At 43.1% G+C, this 25,736-nt stretch overlaps 2 protein-coding genes across 4 annotated transcripts in view; one reads left to right on the top strand and one right to left on the bottom strand.

Moving 5' to 3' along the window:
• The first annotated feature begins 5,060 nt into the window (after positions 1–5,060).
• FPR3 (formyl peptide receptor 3) overlaps positions 5,061–25,736 on the top strand; it is a 45,056-nt gene continuing 24,380 nt past the window's right edge. The window contains exon 1 of one of the 3 annotated variants that reach the window (XM_007997832.3): positions 5,061–5,479. Coding sequence is in view for 1 of the 3 variants with exons in the window: in XM_073016108.1 (XP_072872209.1) it covers positions 6,700–6,881 (182 nt within the window). In the remaining 2 variants the exon portion in view is untranslated. Of the gene's footprint in view, positions 5,480–6,373; positions 6,635–6,655; positions 6,882–25,736 lie in introns of those variants that run through there. The other 2 variants (XM_073016109.1, XM_073016108.1) reach the window with 2 other exon arrangements.
• LOC140711820 (endogenous retrovirus group K member 5 Gag polyprotein-like) overlaps positions 16,104–25,736 on the bottom strand; it is a 34,216-nt gene continuing 24,583 nt past the window's right edge. Inside the window, exon 2 of the mRNA XM_073016110.1 lies at positions 16,104–23,228. Coding sequence (XP_072872211.1) covers positions 21,346–22,269 — 924 coding nt within the window. The 5' untranslated portion in view covers positions 22,270–23,228 and the 3' untranslated portion in view covers positions 16,104–21,345. The remainder of the gene's footprint in view (positions 23,229–25,736) is intronic.

Here is a 25,736-nt window from a genome sequence, read left to right as displayed (position 1 = left end):
GGGGAATATCATACCCCAGATCCTGTCAGGGCTGGGGGGCTAGGGGAGGGATAGCATTAGGAGAAATACCTAATGCAGATGACGGGTTGATGGGTGCAGCAAACCACCATGGCACGTGTATACCTATGAAACAATCCTGCATGTTCTGCACATGTACCCTAGACCTTAAAGTAAAAAAGAAAATAAAAGAAAAAAAATTTTTCTTCCACTTCACGTTCTTCTTCTACTCACTCCAAAGAGTCTATTGTACTCCAAAGGGTCTCTTAAGTATGCCCTTAACAAGCTCCCCATCCCCAGAGATATGTTCTTCATCTGGCTTTTATTTTCTACCAGCTGGGTCCCTGCTCTGGGAAGTTCTAGGTCCTGGTTCCAGGAGACAGTGACTGTCACGTAATTTTCACAGCAGAAGTTACCCCAAGAGACAGGAGGAGTAAGAGAACTGAAACCAGTTGGGAAACGGGAAACAGAAACCAGAGCTCCTTCCGATTTTTAATGGCCCTGAGAACACACCAGTATACTACTTGTTTTAATAGCATTTGTGGATTGGGGTGGGCCCATTTAGAAAATAAAGTACTTGACTGTGTTTCTCAACCTCAGTCTTTGTGGGATGCAGAGGTTCAACCCTCTCAACATAAAGAGCCAAGGAATCTGGGTGTCCAGGCCCCTTCTCCCTTCAAGGGTCAAGGTAAGGAGAGGAGCAAGTACTGTGATGATGTCAGAGGCACTGGAACCAGAGCAACTCCATCTTGAATAGGAGCTGGGTAAATGAGGCTGAGACCTACCGGGCTGCATTCCCAGACAGTTAAGGTGTTCTAAGTCACAGGAAGAGATAGGAGGTCATAAAGACCTTGCTGATAAAACAGGTTGCGGTAAAGAAGCCAACCAAATCCCACCAAAACCAAGATGGCGACGAGAGTGACCTCTGGTCATCCTCACTGCTACACCCCCACCAGCACCATGACAGGTTGCCATGGAAACATCAGGAAGTTACCCTATATGGTCTAAAAAGGGGAGGCATGAATAATCCACCCCTTGTTTAGCATATCATCAAGAAATAACCATAAAAATGGGCAACTAGCAGCCCTCAGGGCTACTTTGTCTATGGAGTAGCCATGCTTTATTCCTTTACTTTCTTAATAAACTTGTTTTCACTTTATTCTATGGAGTCACGCTGAATTCTTCCTTGCGCGAGATCCAAGAATCCTCTCTTGGGGTCTGGATCAGGACCCCCTTCTGGTAACAGTGAGAAGAATCAGAGGGAAACATCTGGGAAGGTGAGAAGGATGGAGACCAAAACCACAGAGAGATTGAAGGGAGGCAGAGAAGCTGACAGGACAGAGCATCCACACCCCGGCACGTTGCCAAGATTAACCCCATAATTTTTGGCTCTATTGGAAGCTCATTTGTAGGTTTCCAGTGCAAAGAGGTGGTGGGCTTTCTGAAATATTAGGTTCTATCCAAGGATATCAGAGTGGTATAAAGAGAAATGGGAAGCAGAGGCAGAAATAAAATAGTCTTCCTAAAAAGCATTATTGCCAAGGCTTTGTGTCATTAAGGCTGTTTACAATTTTTAGTAGTTTAAAATTTAAAATTGCATCTAACAATGACTTAAACCAAAGACAGCATTTATGGTTTACTTTCCAAAGATTTTGCAAGTGAGTAGTACTCAGTTACGTTCTGTCTGAATAATATCATAAAAAAAAGTTTATTTTAATCTTTTCACTTTTTCATCACTAGTTTGGCGTTTTTGTTTGTTTGTTTTATTTCCTGAAAATTGCTACCTCACGGCCCCAAGATAGCTCCTGACCTCACAATACAACATCTCATGCCAGGAAGATAGGGATGAAATGAAAAAATTCTGAAGATTTAGATCTGAGGTGAGGTATGTTCAGATGTATTTTATAAAAATTTATTTTTGGGTCCTAATAACCAGAAACATTTTAGAAGGTTCCAAAGGAAGGAAGGGTAAGAAGTATAGATGTGTCTAAGAGGCACAAGGAAACCAAAGTATTGTGTGTGTGTGTGGTGGTTGGGAGGCGGAATTAAAATAAGGGAAATGGCAGAGGACACCATTACGCACAAAGGAGAAGGACCCAGACATCAAGGGAAAAAAAGAGACAAAGGACCCCACAGAGACTAATTACCAAACACATTTGCAAGTTTTTGAAGTCTGATTGTTCTCCCTAAAACTGGGCTCCTGGATGCCTCTGCATGTTTCCCATAAACTCTCATTATTAAAACATAAGCGGCCGGGCATGGTGACTCACACCTGTAATCCCAGTACTTTGGGAGGTCGAGGTGGATGGATCACCTGAGGTCAGGAGTTCAAGACCAGCCTGGCCAACACGGCGAAACCCCATCTCTACTAAAAATACAAAAATGAGCCAAGCATGGTGGCACATGCCTGTAATCCCAGCTAGTAAGGAGGCTGAGGCAGGAGACTCACTTGAACCGGGGAGGTAGAAGTTGCAGTGAGCTGAGATCACGCCACTGCATTCCAACCTGGTTGACAGATCGAGACTCCTTTTCAAAAAACAAACAAACAAAAATACCAACAAAAAACCCAAAACATAAGTAGGTTTTCTTTCTTGCTACCAAATGGCCCATGATTAACAAAAACACCTAGAGGCAAGTAAACAGAAGAAGAGTCTTAAAATGAACTTTCACTCCGATGGGGCAAAACTCCATTACCAATCTGAGTAAGGCTGAAGAAGACGCAGCCTTGGGGTTGACCTGAGTGGGGAAAATTTCTGCCTGTACAGCAAAAATCCCTGACTTTTTTGGCAACAGCAAGGTCTGAAAGGAACTCTGTGAGTAGCAGAGCCTCTCAGTAAATGGCAGGGCTGCCATGGTGAAGCCAGATTGGCTGGACTGGAATCCTAGGCCTACTGTTCATGAGCTCTGTGCATGGACAGGCCAGTTAACCCTGGGGTCCCAAATATTTCCTGTAAAGGGCCAGATAGTCAATATATTACTTTCAGCAGGCCATAGGGTCTCCATCACAGCTCCTTGGCTCTGCTGTTACAGCATCAGTACAGTCACAGGCAATGCATAAATGATGAGCACTGCTGTGTGCCAATAAAACTTTATTTAAATCACTATAAATGAATTTTACATAATCTGTACATGTCTCAAAACACTCTTCATTTCCTTTTCTTCAGCCAGTATGAAACAGAAACAGAAGAAACAGGTGTTGGGCCAGATTTGACCCCTGATTTAACAGGAGTGAATAAGTCTCCATCACTTCACTGGAAATGAGAGTAAAGGTATTCACAGAGGTCTTTTCTGGAGCAAAACAAATAAGATCAGTGATACAAAGCACTTATGATTAGTTCCAGTGGAATAAATGTTACGAATATCTTAGTAATAACAAAAACTTCCTTATTTCCTGTTTCACGTTCTCTCTGGTGAACCTATCCATGCTGAAGCAACACCTCAGCTAACATTCCCCAGATCCCCATCTCTAGCTCAGACCTGCCCCTGATGTCCAGACATATCATTTTGAGCCATCTCTCCCTTCAGGCTCATCTTCAGCATTTGGTCTCATCATCTCTTCTCACACCTCTGTGTCATGGATGAAATTGTGACTCCCAGAAAATTCTTATGTTGAAGCTCTAACCCTTGGCACCTCAGAATGTGACTATATTTGGAGATAGGACGTTTAAAGAGGTAATAATCAAAGCTGAGGTCATTAGGGTAAACTCTCATTCTTTATGACTTACGTCCTTATAAAACATGGAAATTAGGACACAGACAGGCACAGAGGGAAGACCACATGAAGACATGAGGAGAAGGTGGCATTTGCAAACCAAGGAGAGAGGACTCAGGAGGAACCAACCCTGCTGACACCTTGATCTTGAAATTCCAGCTGGTAAAACTTTGAGAAGACATACTGCTATCACTTTAGCCCCCTAATTAATGGTATTTTGTTATGGCCACTCTAGCGAACCAAACACTGCTTCTCCTCATAAGTTTTCATCTCAGCGATGGCCCCCAAATCTATGCAGTTACCTTGGTGCAGTGGTTTTAAAGAAAATGGCCACAAAAGTATTTGACATTTCTCCCACTGAAAGGAAGGGTCTATGCCCTCTTTTCTTGAACCTAGGTAAGGTTGGGACTACTTTGATCAACAAAATGTGGTAGAAATGACACCACATAACTTTCAAGTCTAGGTCAAAAAAGGCCATGTAGATTTTTCTGGTTCTCCTGGGACATGTGTTCTGGAGGACGGCAGCCATGATGCAGGAAATAGGATTCCCCTAAGACTGCCATGCTAAAGAGGACGCATGTAGTCCCAGCCTAGTTCCGCATTTGAGTCATTCCAACCCAGGTGTCTGACATGTGAGTGAGGACCTCCAGATGACTCCAGTCTCAGCCTTGTAGTCACGCCAAAAACTTGGAGTCGTTGGTGGTAGAGACAAGTGTCACTTCTGTGCCTTATCCTAATCCCCAACACACATAATCCATAAGTGTAATAAAGCAGTTGTATATCACTACGTTTTGGGGTGGTGTCTTAATTCATTTAGCCTTCTTTTACAAAGTACCTTACACTGGGTGATTCATACACAGCATAAATGGATTGCCCACAGCTCTGCAGTCCGGGAAGTCCAAGATCAAGACATCAGTAGGTCTGGTGTCTAGTGAGGACTTGCTCTCTACTTCAAAGATGTTACCTTCTCCCCACATCCTCACATGGTAGAAAGGGTGGAAGGGGCTAAATAGCTCCCTCTTTTATAAGGATACTAATCCCATTCATGAGGTCAGTTCCCTCATGACCTCACGACTTTCCACAGACCCTTTCTCTTAATGCCATTACATTGGGGATTAGGATTTTAACATATGAACCCGCTCCATTGTCCCTGTGTCCTTCAACTACGTCTCTGCTGAAGCCTGTTCTATAAAAACAGGAAGTAAGTGGTTTGGACTGACCTACTGCACTAGGTTCTACAGAGCAAACCAAATGGAGTCAGTCATACTAAAACTCCACATCGCCAAACCAAAACTAATTTGTTTACCTGAACTTTTGAGAAATCAGGAGAGAGAGAAAATGGACAAATTCCTAAAACAGGCCAGTTTCAGTGGGCATGAAAATGAAGTTCTCTCTGCTTTCATCTTTACCAAACAAAAAAAAAGTAATCTGTGGTAACTTGACTTCAATCAATCAGTTGTTCCTTATTGCTGTTTCTCTATTCCTGCCACACAGAAAAATGCAACGTCCAAATGACGAATCAACTTTTTGTTCTTTGTTTCTGCTTTCTTTAGCCCTCCTGTCCCTATAAAACCAACTTTCTCGGCTCTAACCATCAAAATATTCATGTTATTTTATAGCATGAAAGGCTGTCTGATTCTATCATTACAAACAAAGCCAATTAAGATCTTAAAACCAAACGTGTAACTTCATCTTTTGACAAGTCCTTAGAGCCTGAGTTACTCCACAAGAATCCAGGAACTGGGCACAGGAAAAGGATCTCAGCTGGTGGTAAGTTGGGGTCTGAAAATTTTAAAGTTATTGTTGAAATGCCTGCTATATGACAGAGCCCTTCTAACTCTGGAGTAGTGCAGTCCGGTGAAGAATCCACTTCTCACACATGGCTATTGATCTCCTGCTATTCCTAGTCTGACCTGAGTTGCGCTGTATGGATAAAAATGCACATAGTATGCTTGAAGAGTTAGTGTGAAAACAATGTTAACTATTTCATTAACAATGTTTAATTTGGTTACATGTTTCAGTAATATTCTTTTTGTTTGTTTGTTTGTTTTTGGAGACAGAGTCTTGCACTGTCGCCCAGGCTGGAGTACAGTGGCGCAATCTCAACTCACTGCAAACTCTGCCTTCCAGGTTCAAGTGATTCTCCTGCCTCAGCCTCCCAAGCAGCTGGGATTGCAGGCACTTGACACCATGCCCGGCTAATTTTCTGTATTTTTATTAGAGACGGGGTTTCAATATGCTGGCCAGGCTGGTCTTGAACTTCTGACCTTGTGATCTGCCCGCCTTGGTCTCCCAAAGTGCTGGGATTACAGGCGTGAGCCACCGTGCCTGGCCAATTCTTTATCATGTATGTAATTAAATAAAATGTATTACTAAAATAATTTCCCCAAAGGTGTTTTACTTTTTAAAAAAATAATGGCTACAAAAAAGTTGTAAGTCCCATATGTGGCTAAAGTTAACACATTATATTTCTATTGGACAGTGTTAGTCTAAAGATGTAGCACTGGAGGATCTTGGCAGTCCTGTGGAGCTTACGTACTAGTGTGGAGGATATTTAAGAGAGAAAATAAATGAACAACAAATAAAGGAGAAAAGTACCTGGTGAGATAGGCTGCACCTGGGCATTCTGCTTTGCAGAGTGGGTCAGGCGGGATCTCTCTGAAACAATATTTGACCTGAAATATGAATATTCAGAATGAGCCAGGTGCGGAAGGCTCAAGACGAAGAGCACAGTAGTCAGAAGGAACAGAGAAAGCAGACGCCCTGAGATGACAATGAGCTGCAAGTTCAAGGAATGAGAGCCCAGTGGGTGGAGCCCAGTGAGAGAGTGCAGAGATGAGGTTTGAGGGATGCACAGGGCACCTGTGGCAGTGAATAAGGGAACCTAAGATAAGGGTAACTTAGAAGTCTAGAAGCCATCGGAAGGTATGGAGAATAACATCACCATCTTATTGTACCTTTTTAAAGCTCATTTGGTTTCTGTCTGGAGAATGGATCTTAGGGGAGGGGGCAGCAGGACCAGGAAAAAGCTATTTGCAAGGTTTGCGCAAATATCCAAGCCTGACAGGGCCATGGAGATGGCAATAGTTCTGGCTGGGCATTCGGCATCTTCTGTAGATAGAATGCATAAGACGTGGATGGCGTTGGGTGGTGAGGAAAAGAGAAATAAAAGGTGAGTTCTAAATCTGAAGCTTTAACAACTGAATGTTTAATCTCCAAATAGATACAGAATATTGGAAGAGTGGCAGGTTTGGGAGGCAGAGAACATCAACTGTTTGGTAAAACCATGTGAGGTTTGGAGTGTCTATGGGACTCCCATGGGGAGAGGTTTTATCAGACTTGAGTGCTAGGGAGAGGCCATGGTTGATAATTTAGATGAAAAGAGACACAATGGTTTAATCCCAGAGACTGGATGATATCATTTATAGAATGTGAGATACCCCAACACTTGGAGTCAAATTTAGAATAGAAAACACCAGTAAATTGGACTGAAAAGAGGAAGTGAATTGAGCTGTAGAGACGACCAAGAGTGTATTGTGTGTACATATCTCTTGGATGTATCTCATGGCATAGGAAAAACGTGTTTGAAAAGGGAGAAAGTGATCCAATGGGTCCTATGTCACTGGGATATCGGGATAAAAACTGAGAAGGACTCAATGGAGTTGGCAGCCTGGGGGTCATAAGCATCCTTGGGAAAACGCATTAGGTGGAGTGCTAAGGACAGAAGTCAATATGGAGTGGATTAAGGAGAACAGCTGAGGCGAGGAAGAAAAAGGAGGAATTAGAGACATTATCTTTGGATGTTTGGCTGAAAATTCCCCTTACAGAGAGGTCATTTGGCTGAATAGGGTTGAAGCTGGAAAGAAATATGGTTCAAAGGAGGTTTCTCTTCAAAGAGAGAGGGTTCACACCCTCTCTTATGTGATAGAATGATCTAGTAGAAATACAATTTTCAATTTTTTTTTGGTATAAAAAATGGTCTTTTGTCCCTCACCACATCCCACCCCAATCTAAGTGTTAACTTTCTCATCTGTACAATGGTTACACGAATTAGAACTAACATTAGTCAATTTTCACTGTGTCTCAGGGTGTGCTCAGTGCTTACACATATTAACACATCCCATCTGCAGAGCCTATGAGAGGAGTTGTGAGGGTTATGGGAGAAGCTCTTGGTGTGTTGATTAATGTTCATAAGTAGAAGCTACTATTGCTATGGGCATCGTTCTTGTCCTGACCCTGAGCTTCATAGTGCAGGGTTCGGGATTGCACCCCACAACACATCACACGGCCTGGTGAGGGCTAAGGGTTCTAATTTGTTATAGATTTACAGATCTATCCTAGACGATTTCCATGTCTATTCTTCTTTTTTTTTTTTTTTTTTTTGAGATGGAGTCTCGCTCTGTTGCCAAGCTGGAGTGCAGTGCTGCAATCTCAATCTCAGCTCACTGCAACCTCCGCCTCCCAGGTTCAAGCGATTCCCCTGCCTCAGCCTCCTGTCCATGTCTATTGTTATTTAATCCTCCCCTGAAAATCAGTCTTCATCAAAAAACCATTTCAGTTCTGCAGAGGGGAAAACAGGGGCTCAAAGAGATGTCACTGATCAAGAATTTACACTGTTGAGGTGTCAGAGATAAGATTACAGTAGAGATTTAACTGACTTCAGAGCCTGGTACTCTTTACACGGTCACAGTGATACTCAACTGGCAGGGGGAGGGGGTGGGGAGGTATTTTGCTTCCCAGGGGATCTTTGACAATGTCTTTTGGTTCTCACTCCTGAATGGGGAGTTGCTACTGACATCTGTGGATAGAGGCCGGGGGTGCTGCTAAACATCCTACTGTGTACAGACCAGTCCACCGCAATAAAGAATTAACCAGCCCTAAATGCCATTGGTGCCAAGGTTGAGAAACCCTGAGCTACAGTAAACAATGTCCCTTGGAAGACCTCAGTGAAAGTGACTGGTAATGACAGGAAAAAAAGGAGGAAATGCGTAAAAGAAGTAGGAGAAAAAATTTATTATATGAGGGCAGGACCCTATCCTGGTAATTTTGGGAGAATGCCTTTCAGTGGCAGCGCTTGAGCGTGCAAAGGTAGTGGCTCTGGGCTTGTTCAGTCTGGTTTTCAAATCTTGCTGCCTCCACTGATTGGCTGGGCATGATGCTGAAAACCAACTACAGAAGTCCCTGGGGCATGGATTCTCCCTGGTAACAAAGGGATAATCATGGCTACCTCACCGTGTTATTATGGGTATTAGATGTAAACAAGTGCTAGATAATTGCTATCATTCTTAAAGAGGTTAAAGAGCCCACGGTGGGAAGATTCTCAAATTTTCACGATCATAGAAAATCACCGTAGCTTGGCTGGGCGCGGTGGCTCACACCGGTAATCCCAGTACTTTGGGAGGCCGAGGAGTTCGAGACCAGCCTGGCCAACATGGTGAAACCCCATCTCTACTAAAAATACAAAAAATTAGCCGGGCATGGTGGTGGTCGCCTGTAATTCCAGCTACTGGGAGACTGAGGCAGAAGAATTACTTGAACCCAGGAGGCAAAGGTTGCAGTGAGCCGAGATCACATGATTGCACTCCAGCCTGGGCGACAGAGGAAAAAAGGGAACCATTACAGACATTTGCCCCTGAACTTGAAGTGCGCCACACCCCACTCCCACTGCCAGTTGCCACCCCCATCAGCTCTCTTCCTGCCTGTTCTCTTGCTCCTCTGAGTGTGGCCTCCGGATGTCTCATGTACCTCCCAGGGTCTGTGAATGCTAAAACCTCTCAAACTTTAACACTGTGGTGGCATCATTGAAGCTGCGCCCACCATCTGACCAGCGATGTGAGGTTGCCCAAACGAGACCTGGGCAGGTGGATCCCCTCCTGATGTTCTTTTGTCCTGGCTTCTGGTGGCTTCTGAGGACGGTCACTACCAGCTGAGTTGACAGAGAAACTTGAAGAGCTTTATTTAATACCACTGGTATACCAGGCAGGCTTTTGGCTGTGTCTTGGACACAATCCCAATGTCTGTGTTTGTGGATGACTCACACACTTCCTGCCCAGTCGGTCTGGGATGGCACTACTGCTTGCTGGTGCTTGATTTTGCTGCTTCGTGCAGCTTAGTACTGCTGTCCTCAGCTGTTACCCTGGAGAGTCTCCAGAAATTCCAGTGGCTGTGGACGGCTCTCCGAGGCTTCGGGCTCCCCAGCAGCTGCTGGAGGGCAGATCCTATCGTAATGAGGGTGTTTCCCTGTGGGACATCAGACACCCTTTCTGGGATCAGGCCCCTGACAGGAGGGCCACACTGGAGGGTATGTTGCCCCTTGAGCCATACCTGCTTCTCTGGTGACCTAGGGCCTCGGTAGTGGTCCGGCCTGTATTGGCTCTAAGTTGCAAAGCTCTGGCCTCTGGCCAGAGAGAGCTGGTCAGGATGGTGAGCTGGCCACCTGGTAGCTGTGGCTCTATCCTCAGCTCTACCTCCATCTTGCTAACGATAGGGCCATGGGCCACCAGGCTCCTGGGGAGCAGCGATTCCCCCATAGTGAGGTTGAAGAGGGTGACAGAATGCTGGCTTCACTGTGTCAGTGAAGGGGAGGTGAGTGAAAGGATCCAATTGCCTAACTAACCTGTGACAGGGCAACCGTACCTGAGTCCCCAGGACACCTTGTGAGAACAGGTGCTGCTGAGGCCAGCACCTCCTTGGTTGCTGCATTCCTTGGTGCTATCACTTCTCATTCTCCCAGCCACTCAGAGGTCGATCGGGTCACCCCGGAAAGAGAAGCAGCTGCCTACAAGGATGGTGCAAGTGGAGTTCATTGTTCGGTTTTGAAGAGAAAGTGAGGTTAAAGAAAGACACTCAAAGAGAGAGCATCTCAACAGCAAATGCAGGCATTTACGTCCAGCATAAACCTGCAGCGGTGCCAGTGCCCACCACTGCTTACAGGCTTGGGCAATTACAGGCCTGGGTGGGGGAGGTCTGGAAGCGGGACATGGCCTGTTGCCTGGGAAAATGTTGATAACGTGTTCCCATGATGAGGCGGTTTGGCACTTGTTCCTGCAGAATGTGATAGTGACATGCCTTGGGCCTTTGCCTGGCAGGGTATGATAAGGATGTTCTTCTGCCTCGTGGTCAGGTGGTTAGGCAGGATGTTTCTCATGGCCCGAAATCCCGTGGAATGTTTCACTTTGATCAAGGTCTGCAAAATGGCGGTGGGCTTACAAAGTGGTACAGTTTGGACTAACTCTCATTACCATTTTTTTTTTCCTTGTTTGATAACAATGTGTAAAGTGAAAAGAGCAGAGTGCTACTCCATACCACTGGGACCCTGTCCAGTAAACATCCGGAGAGTGAGGATAGGAAATAAAAAGTGTATAAATATTAGATGCCTAGAAATGCAAGCCATTTTAAAGATTTTACGGAAAATAGAAAAAAAGAGAGGAGAGGGACTCATTGTCTTGTAATGGGATCCTTCCCAGAGAGAGGTGACTATTTAGTGGCACTGGGCCCTTTTCCTCCTTCCCCTTTTTCTCTTATCAACCAGGGCAGAAACTAAGAATGTTGGCTTCAAGTGGCTAAAAGACTAATGGGGGAAAAAAGAAAATAGAAAAAAACAACAGAGAGACTGACGCTCTAGGCAGCTACAAGTCCAAGAAAAAAGAGAGAAACTTTTAACTTTAAGTGCTGAGCCAAAACCAGGTCTAGCAAACATAATGCTGGCCCTAGATTACTTACTAATTTATGAAGAAACTTCTAGATATGGGGGTGACAAAAGGAAATTAAATCCATTATATATGCATATATTTTAATATAAATATATAATAGATAATTATGTATACATAATATATAACCAAATTGAAAGTTTTATAATTTGATTTGACTAGAAAGTCAAAATCCATATATTAATTTTTGTAGTAAAAGTTTATATGAAAAAAAGACAAAAAGGACACTGATTGGCTTTTGTTCCTCTACAATATAGGTTCTAACTTAACTTTTAACATTAGTGGCCAGGTGCGGTGGCTCACGCCCGTAATCCCAGCAGTCGGGGAGGCCGAGGTGGGCAGATGACCTGAGGTCAGAAGTTTGAGATCAGCCTGGCCAACATGGTGAAAACCCATCTCTACTAAAAGTTACAGAAATTAGTCGGGCGTGATGCCAGGTGCCTGTAATCCCAGCTACTCGGGAGGCTGAGGCAGGAGAATTGCTTGAACCTGGGAGGTGGAGGTTGCAGTGAGCCGAGATTGTGCTACTACACTCCAGCCGCATGGACTGACAAAAATTTATGGACTTAATAGTGGGACTCAACTTATAGTAATACATCGGGATCCCATTAAATTTACTTACTCTACCCCCATAATCTTGAGAAGCTAACTAAAATTTTGAAAAATGAGTAGACCTCACTTTATCTGTAGTGTCGCCTAAATTTCCCATAGTCATACAGTCATTGCTCTAAAATATTCCATGTTGGACATAGACTCTGTGACACAATTAATAACAAATTAAAATTAAAGTAAGCTTTTGGCACTTACAAATTGGCTTGATCAAATGGGGCCCCTTAGTCCCACAGTTAAGATAATTTATTACAGCCCAAGAGAAGTTGAAACAGCACCTTCAAGGATTAAAATGTATTATACAAAACCTGATTAACAAAAGCGTGATTATCGACACCACATCTCCATTTAGCAACCCAAAAGTTCTTCCTGTTCCCAAATCTAAAAATAAAAAATATTCATAAAAATGCCTTATGATGGATGACTACAGCAGATGGGCTGTTGAGGGCTGCCTCAACCCCTCAGCCCAGACCAATGACAGAGCTACAAACACTGCTTCACTTCCTGCAGAGGTGGAGTTACAGGCAACGTGAGGAGGGGGTCAGGGATATTTTTTAGCTCTTTCTCATCCTACCCTCATGCCAGTTCCAGCTTCATCTACCCTTGAGTCATATTAAGCCATTCAAGGATGAGTGATCAAGTTTTTAATCAGGAAAAAACACTTCTGTGCCACCTGATTTGAGAGTAAGAAATAGAAAATGAGGCTATTGTGGCTGTCATTTCTAATTTCTGGACCTCAACCTGTACCCTGGGGTAATTGGAAGTGCAAAAAAACCTATAAGAGGCCGGGCGCCGGTGGCTCACGCCTGTAATCCCAGCACTTTGGGAGGCCGAGACGGGCGGATCACGAGGTCAGGAGATCGAGACCATCCTGGCTAACACGGTGAAACCCCGTCTCTACTAAAATACAAAAAAAATTAGCCGGGCACGGTGGCGGGCGCCTGTAGTCCCAGCTACTCGGGAGGCTGAGGCAGGAGAATGGCACGAACCCGGGAGCGGAGCTTGCAGTGAGCCGAGATGGTGCCACTGCACTCCAGCCTGGGCGACAGAGTGAAGACTCCGCCTCAAAAAAAAAAAAAAAAAAAAAAAAAAAAAAAAAAAAAAAACCTATAAGAATACAGAAAAAGTGGTGGGGATTTGTCAGGCTTAGATGAGATCGTATATATTAAAGGGAAAACTTAATTACTTTACCCTTAAGTATAATGTTTCCTGTCACTTTTTGTATGTTTCTCTTTTTAATCAGATTATTGAAGGTGTCCTCTATCCTTACTTTTTAAGAGTTTTATTCTTCTATTGCTTAAATTATGAATGGATGTTAAATTTTTTAAAATGAAATTTCTGCCAATAGTAACATGATTTTTTTTTTTTTTTTTTTTTTGAGACGGAGTCTTGCTCTGTCGCCCGGGCTGGAGTGCAGTGGCCTGATCTCAGCTCACTGCAAGCTCCGCCTCCCGGGTTTACGCCATTCTCCTGCCTCAGCCTCCCGAGTAGCGGGGACTACAGGCGCCCGCCACTTCGCCCGGCTAGTTTTTTTGTGTGTGTGTTTTTAGTAGAGACGGGGTTTCACCGTGTTAGCCAGGATGGTCTTGATCTCCTGACCTCGTGATCCGCCCATCTCGGCCTCCCAAAGTGCTGGGATTACAGGCTTGAGCCACCGCGCCCGGCCACATGATTATTTTTATTCTTTCATTTACATCGTTACAAATTAGGTTGATGAATTCTTCAGTGTTATACTACCCTTGTGTTTCTGAAATGAATCACGCTTGCTCATGATACATCTTAGATACTTGCAATTGATCTCCTAGGTTTGTTTAGAATTTCTGTATTTATGTTTATGTAAAGATGGCTCTGTTATTTCACTTTTCTCTACTGTCCTTGTTAGGTTTTACATCCACTCCTCATGGTCTCCTGAATGGAGTTGGAAAATGATTTTCTGATTCTCTTCTGTAGTATTATACCTTTTTAAACACTGTTACACTTAAACTTTTTTTTTTAATTTTCAAAAAAAAAATTTCTTTTGAGACAGTGTCTCACTCTGTCACCTAGGATGGAGTACAGTGGTGTGATCTCGGCTCACTGCAACCTCCGGCTCCTGGGTTCAAACGATTCTCATGCCTCAGCCTCCCGAGTCGCTGGGACTACAGGCATGTGCCACTATGCCTGGCTAATTTTTAGTAGAGATGGAGTTTCACTATGTTGGCCAGCCTGGTCTCAAACTCCTGCCCTCAAGTGATCTGCCCACCTCGGCCTCCCAAAGTGCTGGGATTACAGGTGTGAGCCACCGCACCTGGCTTCAAAATTTATAAAAAGTGTTTATTAAAAATACTTTTTAAAAACATTTACATGAAGCCAACTGGGTCTTGGGTTTTCTTTCTGGGAAGGATTTTAAATATAGGTTTAATTTCTTTAACAATTATTACATTGTTCAGTTTTCTGTTTCGTATCTTTCACTTTTGGTAAACTATTATTTTCAAGAAATTTGGCCATTTCATCCCAACTATGAAGTTTATTGGCATGAAGTGGGATAACAACTGTATACAAACTTCACATGGTTCCTTTCATATAATAAGAATGTAAGATATCTGAGGGCAAAGATTGTGGTCTGTATTGCTTACAGATGGATCCTCACCGCCTATGTGTAAAATAGTGTCTGACATGTGGTAGGCACTCAATAAATACTGAATTAATGAATCAATAAATAGTAGTGTCACCTAGATATTTAGGTGAGAAACATTTGATGTCTAAAACTATCTCCAGCCCTCATAACATGAACCAAATCATGTCTAGTAAATTCTCATCCTCATGTGCACAATATTTATAAATTCCCAGGTGGCTTCCATTTTCATGAACACCTAAATTTTGAGTTTCCACTTCAATAGAGCACTCTCGCTAACCACTGCCTAATGACTTTGTATTTAAATCAACCAGCTCATAACTCAGCCCTTTACCTTGCTTTCTCCACATAAACACTCAGAAATTGTCATTTTTGTATTGTGTAACGTACTTTCCTGATGCACTGGCAAAAGGCACCACTCAACAAGAATGTCAAGGAGTCCTTTTATCAATGTCCTTTCTCACTCCACTGCTTTACTCACTCATTTTTCTCCTGTCTTCCCTAGAGTTCTGTGCGTTTCCAAGGCAGAGCAGTTTGCCCATTTCGTTCACACTTTTGACTCCTATAAATGCCTTCAATTTAAAAAAAAAAAAAAAAGTATATTCTTTAATGCCCAACTTAAGTTGTGGCCATAGAAAATGAGGAACAATGAAAAAAATGCAAGAGAGAAAGTCAGGAGCCATGAAGGACAGGGTGTGACCTCTAGATAGGAGAGCCGGGCTTCCAGATGGGCTAACTAAGAGACTTCCTCCACTGCCAGGACAGGGGGTTCTTACCATTCTTTCCCACTGGCCTTGGTTAATTGCAGTAGAACAGTGCCTGCTGCATCTCCCCGTTTCTCTTTTCCTCATTAGGAGTTTTCATCGTGGTATATTGGGGCTTTGAATCTGAGTATTCTTTTAAGTTATGGGACAGTTATCACAAAGAAACTTCAACATAAAACATTGGGGATATCATCCTTGGGAAGGATGGCTCTACTTCGTCTATTTGGGAGAAGAGTGTAAAGGGATCTTGAGTACCCGAAGGCATAATTCTGGCCAAGACTGACAGCTGCCTACCCAACATTCATCACTCTTCTTCACTGCAGTGAATGCTTATAAGGGTCTGTTGCCTCGGCATCCAGTCTGAAAACAAGCTTAATTTTCTCATATGAGGCTCAGGGTTCAGTCACCCTTGACACAGTTTCCAGTTCTACACCACAGTCATGAGTCCAAGAAAAAAAAAAGAACTTTAAGTACTAAGCAGAATCCAGGTCTAGGAAACATAATCCTAGCCCTAAAATACTTAGTGATTTATGAACAAACTTCTAATGGGAGGGTGATAAAAGGAAATTCAATACATCATATGTATATATGTATATATTTCATGTAAATATATGACAAATAGGTGGATTATGTACATTTATATATAACCGCATCAAAATAAAGTTTTACAATTTGATTTGTTTGGGAATTCAAAATTCATATATTAATTTTTGTACCAAAAAAATTATATAACAAAAAGATAAAAATGCACTGATTTGGTTTTGTGCCTTTACAACATAGGTACTAACTTAACTTCAACAACAGCAAAAAAAATGCTCAAATTGACAAAAATTTATGGACTTTACATTGGGGCTCAAATTATACATGAGGATCTGTTGAGCACCCGATTATCTCGCTGTTCGGGGTGCCACTATGTAACCTGCCATGATCCCTGGTGGACTGAACAAAGGGGGGTGAACGTGGGAATAAAAGACAAGAGACAAAATAGTATATTTGGAAGAAGGGGTCAGGGGGCACCTCGCCTCTAGTGGACAAGGGCCCTGAGCTTTACACAGCCCTCCATATTTATTAGTCAAAAGAGATAGTGAGAAGTGGGGTGGAAGAAGAGGTCAGCTGGTTGGTCCAGAGTAGGCTTACAAGACTACATTCTCTAGATGTCCCAGTAGATAACTTCAAAGAGCTTGGCGCCAGGAAGCAACTGCCCTCTGCAAACCTTCTGGCGGCAGGAGCAGTTGTGAGTCTGCTCACATCCTGTATTCACGATAAACAGTTTGCTCTTTGATCATATAGCCTCCAGTGGAATGCTGAGTTGGTCACGTCCCATGGGCCTTCAGCTCCCTACATATCTCCCTTTCTGGGCAGTTCTCATACTCCAATTGGCGGTCCATCCAATTTTACAGACTATAAACAGAAGATAGAGATAAAACATAATTCCAAGAACTACATGTAAGATGTTACTGTGGTACTTTAGATAGGTCCAAGGGTTGAGGCTCTCCAGGCCTTCCTGGAATTCAGTCCAGTCTTCTAAAGAAGGCTGAAATTCTTGAGTTTGCCTATTTAAATGAAGAATTTTGTTTTGTAATTCACCAATATCAAAGGTGAGGTTGGATGTGAAAGCTCCCTGCAAATGGGCTTTCACAAGGTCCCATGGATACTCACTTTGGTTATATTCTAAGTTGGTTACACAAATATGAGCGTGATTAAAATGATGACGCAATTGCTACTGCAACTGCAAGCTTTGTACTTGTTCCCCTAACCACAGAACCGTGGATTTCAACATTGCCACTTCAGTTTGTAACTCAGTGTTAACTTTATTCTGAAGTAGCCGTGCTTCTTTGTCTGTACGTGTCCAATTCTCTATGTACTGAGCCGTTTGAACAGAATTATGCAAAGCTACAGAAGACATCACAACAGAAGTTATTAGTGTGACCAAGGAAACGATAGCAAAAATTATTATGCTTAAGGCTCTATGGGCACAATGAGTAAGCTGAGTTAGAAGAAGTTTCACAAAATGCAAAGCAGGTGTGGTAACCAAAGCCTTGGACAGATGAACAGGAATCCATAGGCCAGCGATGCGACCTAAAATGATCAATGTAGAGATATTATGTGTTCGCAATGTGCTATGATTAATGCAGTGATATAACTGGCAAGCTTTACAGGTCAACTGGTTATTGTTTACCTGGAACTGGTCCTTCTTAGCTGCCAAAAAGACATAAGTATTAAAAACACAAACCACAAACTGGTGGTATTCTTTACAAATGTAACATTAAGACTGTGTCGTGACTCCAGTCGGCCTTCTCTCCATCTCTGCACTCAGGCTTAGCTGACTCATGGCTCGTACCAGAGGGACTGGGCCCATGGTTGGCCACCCTGGGTCCCTCCAGTCTCCCATTCCATGGTCGCACGCACCTTGAGGGCACCCACACAGCTTGTCCATCTCCTGTAAAACACAAGCATATCCTCTTCCCCATGTCAGTAAATCCACTGGGCCTTTCCATTGTTCTTCTTCTGGGGATTTCCATAACATTTTTGGATAAACTTTCCTCTTTTCCTCTAACACGTGCCAATGTCTTTCTGCTGGAGTCTTACCATCCGTACCAGGAGTCAAAAATTTTAAAGTAAGGAAGGCTAAATGTAGTTTTGATCGAGGTGGTAGTTGGCCTCCTATACCCCATTTTTGTCTTTTCAACATGCAGTGTAATGTTTGATGTGCCCACTCTATAATGCCTTGTCCTCTAGGATTATAAGGAATTCCTGTTTTATTGGTTATAGCCCAAAGCTGCAGGAAATTTTGAAAAGCATGACTAGTATAAGTGGGTCCATTGTCAGTTTTTAATTGTTTAGGTATCCCCACATGAGCAAATGATGACAGACAATGTCACTGTGCATGACCAGCTGTCTCACCTGTTTGGCATGTAGCATGCAGCATATGAGAATAAGCGAAACAAATTAAGCAGTTCTGGGTCTAGTGTACTTTTAACTGTAGCAGTTTCTATGCGACTGACTACATTTACAACATAAGCTGAATAAGAAGAATCTCCTTGCAGGGTTTGGTGAAGATGTATAAGTTGATAGGTAGCAATACCTAACATCGGGCGTAGCCAATTAACATCTCCTAATAATTGTTGAAAATCATGTAAAGTCTGCAACCTGTCTTTATGGTTGACAATGTTGATTGTAGCCTGCCATGGTCCCTGGTGGACTGAACAAAGGGGGCAAACGTGGGAATAACAGACAAGAGATAAAAGAGTATATTTGGAAGAATGGGTCAGGGGGCAGCTTGCCTCTAGTAGACAAGGGCCCTGAGCTTTACACAGCCCTCCGTATTTATTAGGCAAAAGAGATAGCGAGAATTGGGGGGGGGTGTTGTTGGCCAGCAGCTTGATTCACAGCAGGCTTGCAAGACTGCATTCTTAAAACAATAGGCGCTAGATTTCTCAATAGATAGCTCTCAATAGATAACTTCCAGGAGCCAGGGAGTGAGGCCCTCCGCAGACCTTTTGGTGGCAGGGCAGTGTGAGTTTGCCCACATCCTGCATTCATGATAAACAGTTTGCTGTTTGATCACATAGCCTCCAGCGGAATGCTGAGTTGCTCACATCCCACGGGCCTTCGTCTCCCTGCAGTTGATAGGATCTGAAGCCGTGAGCTGTAAAACCTCGCAGCTGACTGCAGTTAGCCCTGAGCATTGAGCTGAAACCCGAGATCATTATTGTTTGAGTATGTTTTGGTCCATAGATAGCGGCATGACCTTTGGAAGAGCCATCAGTACAACAAGGGTGCCCACCTGGAATAGGTTTGTGATGCGTAATAACAGGAAGAATGAAAGAATGGATTTTATTAAACGTAAAATTTTGTCTGAGGGTAATGGTTATCTATAGCACCCATGAAGTCTGCGAATGCAGTTTGCCAGGCAGTCTTCATTTCCCAAGCTGCAGCTTGTTGCTGGGAGTCTAAAGGAACAATAATTTTGTCAGGATCATATCCCGTAAGCATTTTTGACCTATGCCTGCCCATAGTTACAATTTGTGTAATTAAAGAAAGATAAACTTGCAAGGTTTTGACTGTTTGATTAGATAGAAGGAACCATTCTATCACTGTTACAGACTCGTCTATGAACTGGCCCAAAAGTCCTGTTGGAGAGTGGGGGGTAGGAAGAATAAACAAAAGCAAAGGTTTTTTGTGGTTGTAGCCGTGAGGCATAGCTCTGTTGTAACATTTGCTCTACAAACTGTAATTCGGCTTCTGCCTCTTTAGTTAGTTGCTGCCGGGAATTGAAGAAAGAATCTCCTTGCAGGGTTTGGTAATGATGTGTAAGTTGATAGGTAGCAATACCTAACATCGGGCGTAGCCAATTAATATCGCCTAATAATTGCTGAAAATCATTTAAAGTCTGTAACCTGTCTTTCCGGAGAACTACTTTCTGAGTCGGTACACTTCTCTCTGTAACAATCGTTCCTAAATATTGGTCTGGGGAAGTTGTTTGTACCTTTTCTGGAGCTCTTTTGAGATTCCATTTAGTCAGAGCCTGCTTCGTTTCTCTGAATAACTGATGTAGGTTTTGATCTGTAGGAGCGGCCAAAAGAATATCATCCATAAAATGAATGACATAAGCGGTAGGAAACATATTCCGAGGCTCCTTTAATGCCTGTCCTACAAAATGCTGACATAGCGTAGGCCTGTTAAGCATGCCTTGGGGTAAAACTCTCCATTGATAATTGGAAACAGGTTCTCTTTGGTTAATAGAAGGCACAGAGAAGGCAAAACAGGCTTATTGTTCTCGTGTAAGGGTGTAGTAAAGAAACAATGCTTAAGATCTATTATACAAGAGGCCAGTCTCTTGGAATAGCCGTTGGAGATGGTAAAACTTTTTGTAAGGCACCCATCAGTTTTACGTGTACATGAATAGCTCTTAAATCATGTAGTAGTCGCCATCTTCCGGACTTTTTTGGAATAACAAACACTGGAGAATTCCAGGGTTATGTGTCTGGCATCCCATTGATCTTTTACTAGCTGCTGAAGTTGCATCAGGTTCTCCTGAGATAGGGGCCACTGATTCACCCATACAGGTTTTTCACTGAGCCATTCTAATGGTAAAGGCAGTGGGCGGAGGAGAAATATCAATGACCCTCATCAGAAATCCTGACATCCTATCCCTTTTCTCTCTGTTTTTCCATTACTGATACTGGGTTAGGATTTCCTTGAAGAAATTTTCCTAAACCTTTTCCCCTCTGATATCCCATGTTCTTCAACATTTTAAATCCTGGGTTATGAAAGTTTTCATTTGTAAGTCTCCTATCCCATGCTGTAAGTAAGTCTCAACCCCATAAATCGATAGCTATATTTGCAACATAAGACTGAAAAGTACATGACTGTCCATCCGGACCAAGACAAGGTAAAATCTCAGTGCTCTGTTGAACACTTTGAGCTGTTCCTACTCCCACTAAGGATGTAGAAGTTAATTGCAAAGGCCAGGATGGGGGCCAACTGTCTTTAGATATTACTGACACATCAGCTTCCTTATCCATAAGACCATAAAATGTCTTTCCTTTAATTTGTACTACACAGGTGGGTCTATTAGAGGCTATTGGTTGGGACAGATAGATTTCCCATGTAGTTCTGCTCCCAAACCCTTTGTTTTCTCATTTCTCCTTTCATGGAGAAGGGTGTGATTTGCAGAGAATAAGCAATAATTGAGCAATATATTCTCCCAGCTCAAAACCCCAAAGATTTTGTGACATTAAAACTACTTGAATTTCTCCATAATCAGAGTCAACAACTTCTGGGACTACAGTAATGCCCTGTAAGTTAAGGCAGCTTTGGCCTAAAATTAGTTCCACATATCCTGCTGGTACAGGTCCCCAAATACCAGTGGGAACTTTGATGGGTTTGTCTGCCCCAACTAACATTACCCATTCTCTGACTGGGAGATCTAATCCTTCACTCCTGGTGTTCCTGGGGTGAGGGAATCAATGTGCCTCTGGGAATCCATGCCTGAAACGGGATTGAGGTCTGGACTGGGAATGCCCTCATTGTTTGTGGGGCCTGGGTCCAGGCCCCTGTCTCATTACCCAGCAGGGGGGTGCCATTCTGATGAAATTTTGGGTGGCACTGATTAGCCCAGTTATTTCCTCTGTTACAGCAAGGACAAAGTCCTGGCGTTTCTTCCGCTGGGTGGGGCACTGCATTGTAAGGTCCTTTCTTTCCTGAGATCTGGCGGCATTCCTTTTTAAGATGCCCAGGTTTTCCACAATTATAACATTTTCCCATTTTAGGGTTTGACCTTTGGCTCCTTTTAGATTTGTCAACTGCTAAATTAGCCACTGCTTGCATTAATATTGCAAAGCGATGAAGCTCAGTTCCTACATCTTGACAAGCTCTGAGAAAATTTCCCAAGTTTTTTATACACCTCACCGGTGCCAGTGCATGTTTACAATCCGCGTCTGCATTCTCAAAAGCTAGAGTTAAGGTTAGCATTTCTGCAGCCGTGGTATGAGGAATCTGATGCTTCACTGCCTCTTGTGATCTTGCAAGAAATTGCACATAAGGTTCCTGTGACCCTTGCATGATTTGTAAAAAGGATTGTACTGGGACTCCCTCTTCAGGAACTGTGGCCCAGGTGCATTCAACAGCCTGTGCACACTGCTGATAAGCAGCATCTGGGAGTGCCATTTGACTTTCCAGGTCTGAATAAGGGCCATTATCTAATAGCATATCCTCAGTAATGTCTCCATGTCCAGCAACACGGTTCTGTTTAGCCTGGTCTGCACACATTTCTTGCAAATTTAAATTCCATGTCAGATATGCACTAGCGGACAAGCAAGTGTGCGCCAAGTGTCTCACATTAAAGGGTGAAAGACGCATAGCACCAAACACAGATTCTAGCAATCCTAAGGTGAATGGGCTCTGTATGCCATTATTTACCACTCTTGCTTTTAATTCCTTCAACAACTTAAACTCCAGTGGGGTGTGTTCATGAATAACCTGCTGTGGGTTGTTTGGATCAGGACTTATGGAAATAGGAAAAACACAAGGTCCTAAGGGCTCTCCAGCTATGACAGCAGAACATGAAATTCTTTGTATTGGGGTCTCTATTTCTGCTACGAAAGAAGGCGGTACAGATGTTTCTGTAACTGGAGGCGGCGGTATAGGCCAATTTTTATCCTCCCTCTCCTGTTTTTTATTTTCAATTGGAGCTGTGAGTGGGACAACAGATTCAGATTTTTAGATTCAGCCTGCTGTCCCGCAGAATAATAAAGAGATAATGGCACAAGTACAGTATGAACTAAACTCCAAGTGGATAAAACAGAATAATCAATTTTAAGACCTTTTTGATGAGCTCGTTTTAATCCTTCTCCTGCTCTGTCCCAATTTTCCACATCAAGAGTGCCTGCCTGTGGAAACCACGGGTTATGCGTAATAATCTCCTGCAGCAGCTTAGTTAATGTCTGAGAACTAACCTGAGCACCAGTTTGTTTCAACAAAACTTTAAGCAACTGCACATAATGTATTTTTTCAGTAGACAAAATCTGCCCCATGTTACCCTGATTCAGAAAACTTCCCATTCCCAGTATTTCTGTAAGGCACTGCTCCCAGTACCTCTTTAGGGCACTGGTCAGTACCTCTTTAGGGCACTGACCTTATATCCACTGCCAGCCGACTCGTCCTGGGGTCCCCGTTTCCCCTGTTCCAGGAGATCTTCTTCATTCATGTCCTCATAGTCCCGTGTTCAGACTGTCGCCTGTTTGAGTGCCACTTGTAGAGCACCCAATTCTGGGGCTGTTCGGGACACCACCATGTAATGTGCCACAATCCCTGGTGGACTGAACAAAGGGGGATGAACATGAGAATAAAAGACAAGAGACAAAAGAGTATATCTGGAAGAAGGAGTCAGGGGGCATCTTGCCTCTAGTGGACAAGGGCCCTGAGCTTTACACAGCCCTCCATATTTATTAGGCAAAAGAGATAGTGAGAAGGGGGGTGGAAGAGGGGGTCAGCTGCTCAGTCCAGAGTAGGCTTGCAAGACTGCATTCTCTAGATGTCCCAGTAGACAACCTCAAGGAGCTCGGCACCAGGAAGCGACGGCCCTCAGCAAACCTTCTGGTAGCAGCAGCAATCGTGAGTTTGCCCACATCCTGCATTCATGTGCTGTTTGCTCATGTAGCCTCCAGTGGAATGCTGAGTTGGTCACATCCCATGGGGTCTTCGGCTCCCTGCAAGGATCCCACTAAATGTACTCACTCTACCCCTATTGTCTTGAGAAGGCAACTATATATAAAATTTTGAAAAATGAATATACCTCACTTTAACTACAGCCTTGCCTAAATTACCCATAGTCATACCTATCGTTCTAAAATAGCCTATGTTGGAGGTACGTTGCTCTAAAATAGAATATGTTGGAGGTAGAGCAGACATAATAAATAATACATTAAAATTAAAGTAAGTTGTTTGCACTTAGAGATTGGCTTGATAAAATTGGATCACTTAGTTCCCCAGTTAAGATAGTTAATACGGCCCAATGTAGGGTGAAACATGGCCTTCAATAATTAAAATTTGTTACACAAAACATGATTAATAAAAGGGTGACTATCCACACTGCATCTCCATTTAACAGTCCAAAGTGCTTCTTGTTCCCATATCTGGAAAAAAAAATCATAAAGAATGTCTTATGATGGATGACTACAGCATTAAGGCTGTAGTCCCATCTATCAAGGCCCCCATATCTAACATCTAATATTATTAAAAATTGCTAATACTATTCAATCAAGAACTGGTAAATATTTTGCTCTAATTCATTTGGCTAGCATGTTCTGTTAAGCGCTTATTTCTACAGACCCTCAGCTACAGCTGCCTCCACCTCTGAAGAAACACAATACACCCTTCCAGGCCACCTAGGGGTACCCTCATAGCTTTGTCATCACACACAAGCTTTGCAGACAAGAGCTTAATGACATCCACAATCTCCATGAGCACAGATACAGCACTACGTTGAGGATATCCTCCTCCAAGAAGGTTCACTTGATACACACATTACAGTCATTTAGACTAATTTGTCTCTTAGTCCATTCAAGGTGCTATAACAAAATTTATTATGCTGGATAATTTGTAAACAACATAAATTTAGGCCAGGCATGGTGGCTCATGCCTGTAATTGTTGTGGGAAGTCAGGGACCCCGAATGGAGGGACCGGCTGAAACCATGGCAGAAGAACATAAATTGTGAAGATTTCATGGACATTTATTAAAGTTCCCCAAATTAATACTTATTTCTTACACCTGTCTTTACTGCAATCTCTGAACATAAATTGTGAAGATTTCATGGACACTTATCATTTCCCCAATCAATACTCTTGTGATTTCCTGTGCCTGTCTTTACTTTAATCTCTTAATCCCATCATCTTCGTAAGCTGAGGATAAATGTCGTCTCAGGACCCTGTGATGATTGCGTTAACTGCACAAATTGTTTGTAAAGCATGTGTATTCGAACAGTATGAAATCTGGGCACCTTAAGAACAGGAAAACAGTGATTTTCAGGGAACAAGGGAGATAACCTTAAAGTCTGGCTTCCTGTGGGCTGGGCAAAACAGAGCCATATTTCTCTTCTTTGAAAAGCAAATAGGAGCTATATCACTGAGTTCTTTTTCTCAGCAAGGAACATCCCTGAGAAAGAGAATGCATTCCTAAGGGGAGGCCTCTGAAATGGCCGCTTTGGGAATATCTGTCTTTTACAGTTGCAGATGAGGGATGAAATAAGCCCTGGTCTCCTGTAGCGCTCCCAGGCCTATTAGGATGAGGAAATTCTCGCCTAATAAATTTTGGTCAGACCAGTTGTCTGTTCTCAAACCCTGTCTCCTGATAAGATGTTATCAATGACAATGCATGCCCAAAACTTCATTAGCAACTTTAATTTTGCCCCAGTCCTATGATCTCGCTCTGCCTCCATTTGCCTTGTGATATTTTATTAATTTGTGAAGCATGTGATCTCTGTGACCCACACTCTATTCATACACTCCCTCCCCTTTTGAAAATCACTAATAAAAACTTGCTGGTTTTGTGGCTTGTGGGGCATCATGGAACCTGCCAACATGTGATGTCTCCCCTGGGCACCCAGCTTTAAAATTTCTCTCTTTTGTATTCTTTCCCTTTATTTCTCAGACTGGCTGACACTTAGGGAAATAAAAAAGAACCTACATGAATTATCGGGGGCAGGTTCCCCTGATATGTAATCTCAGCACTTTGAGAGGCTGGGGTGGGTGAATCACCTGAGGTTACAAGTTTGAGATCAGCCTGGCTAACATGGTGAAACTCTGTCTCTACCAAAAAATATAAAAA

The sequence above is a fragment of the Chlorocebus sabaeus genome, chromosome 6, assembly GCF_047675955.1.
Source record: "Chlorocebus sabaeus isolate Y175 chromosome 6, mChlSab1.0.hap1, whole genome shotgun sequence".
Taxonomy (NCBI): Eukaryota; Metazoa; Chordata; class Mammalia; order Primates; family Cercopithecidae; genus Chlorocebus; species Chlorocebus sabaeus.
Note: the sequence above shows the minus strand (reverse complement) of the source record. Positions and strands in the feature narration are given on the sequence as shown.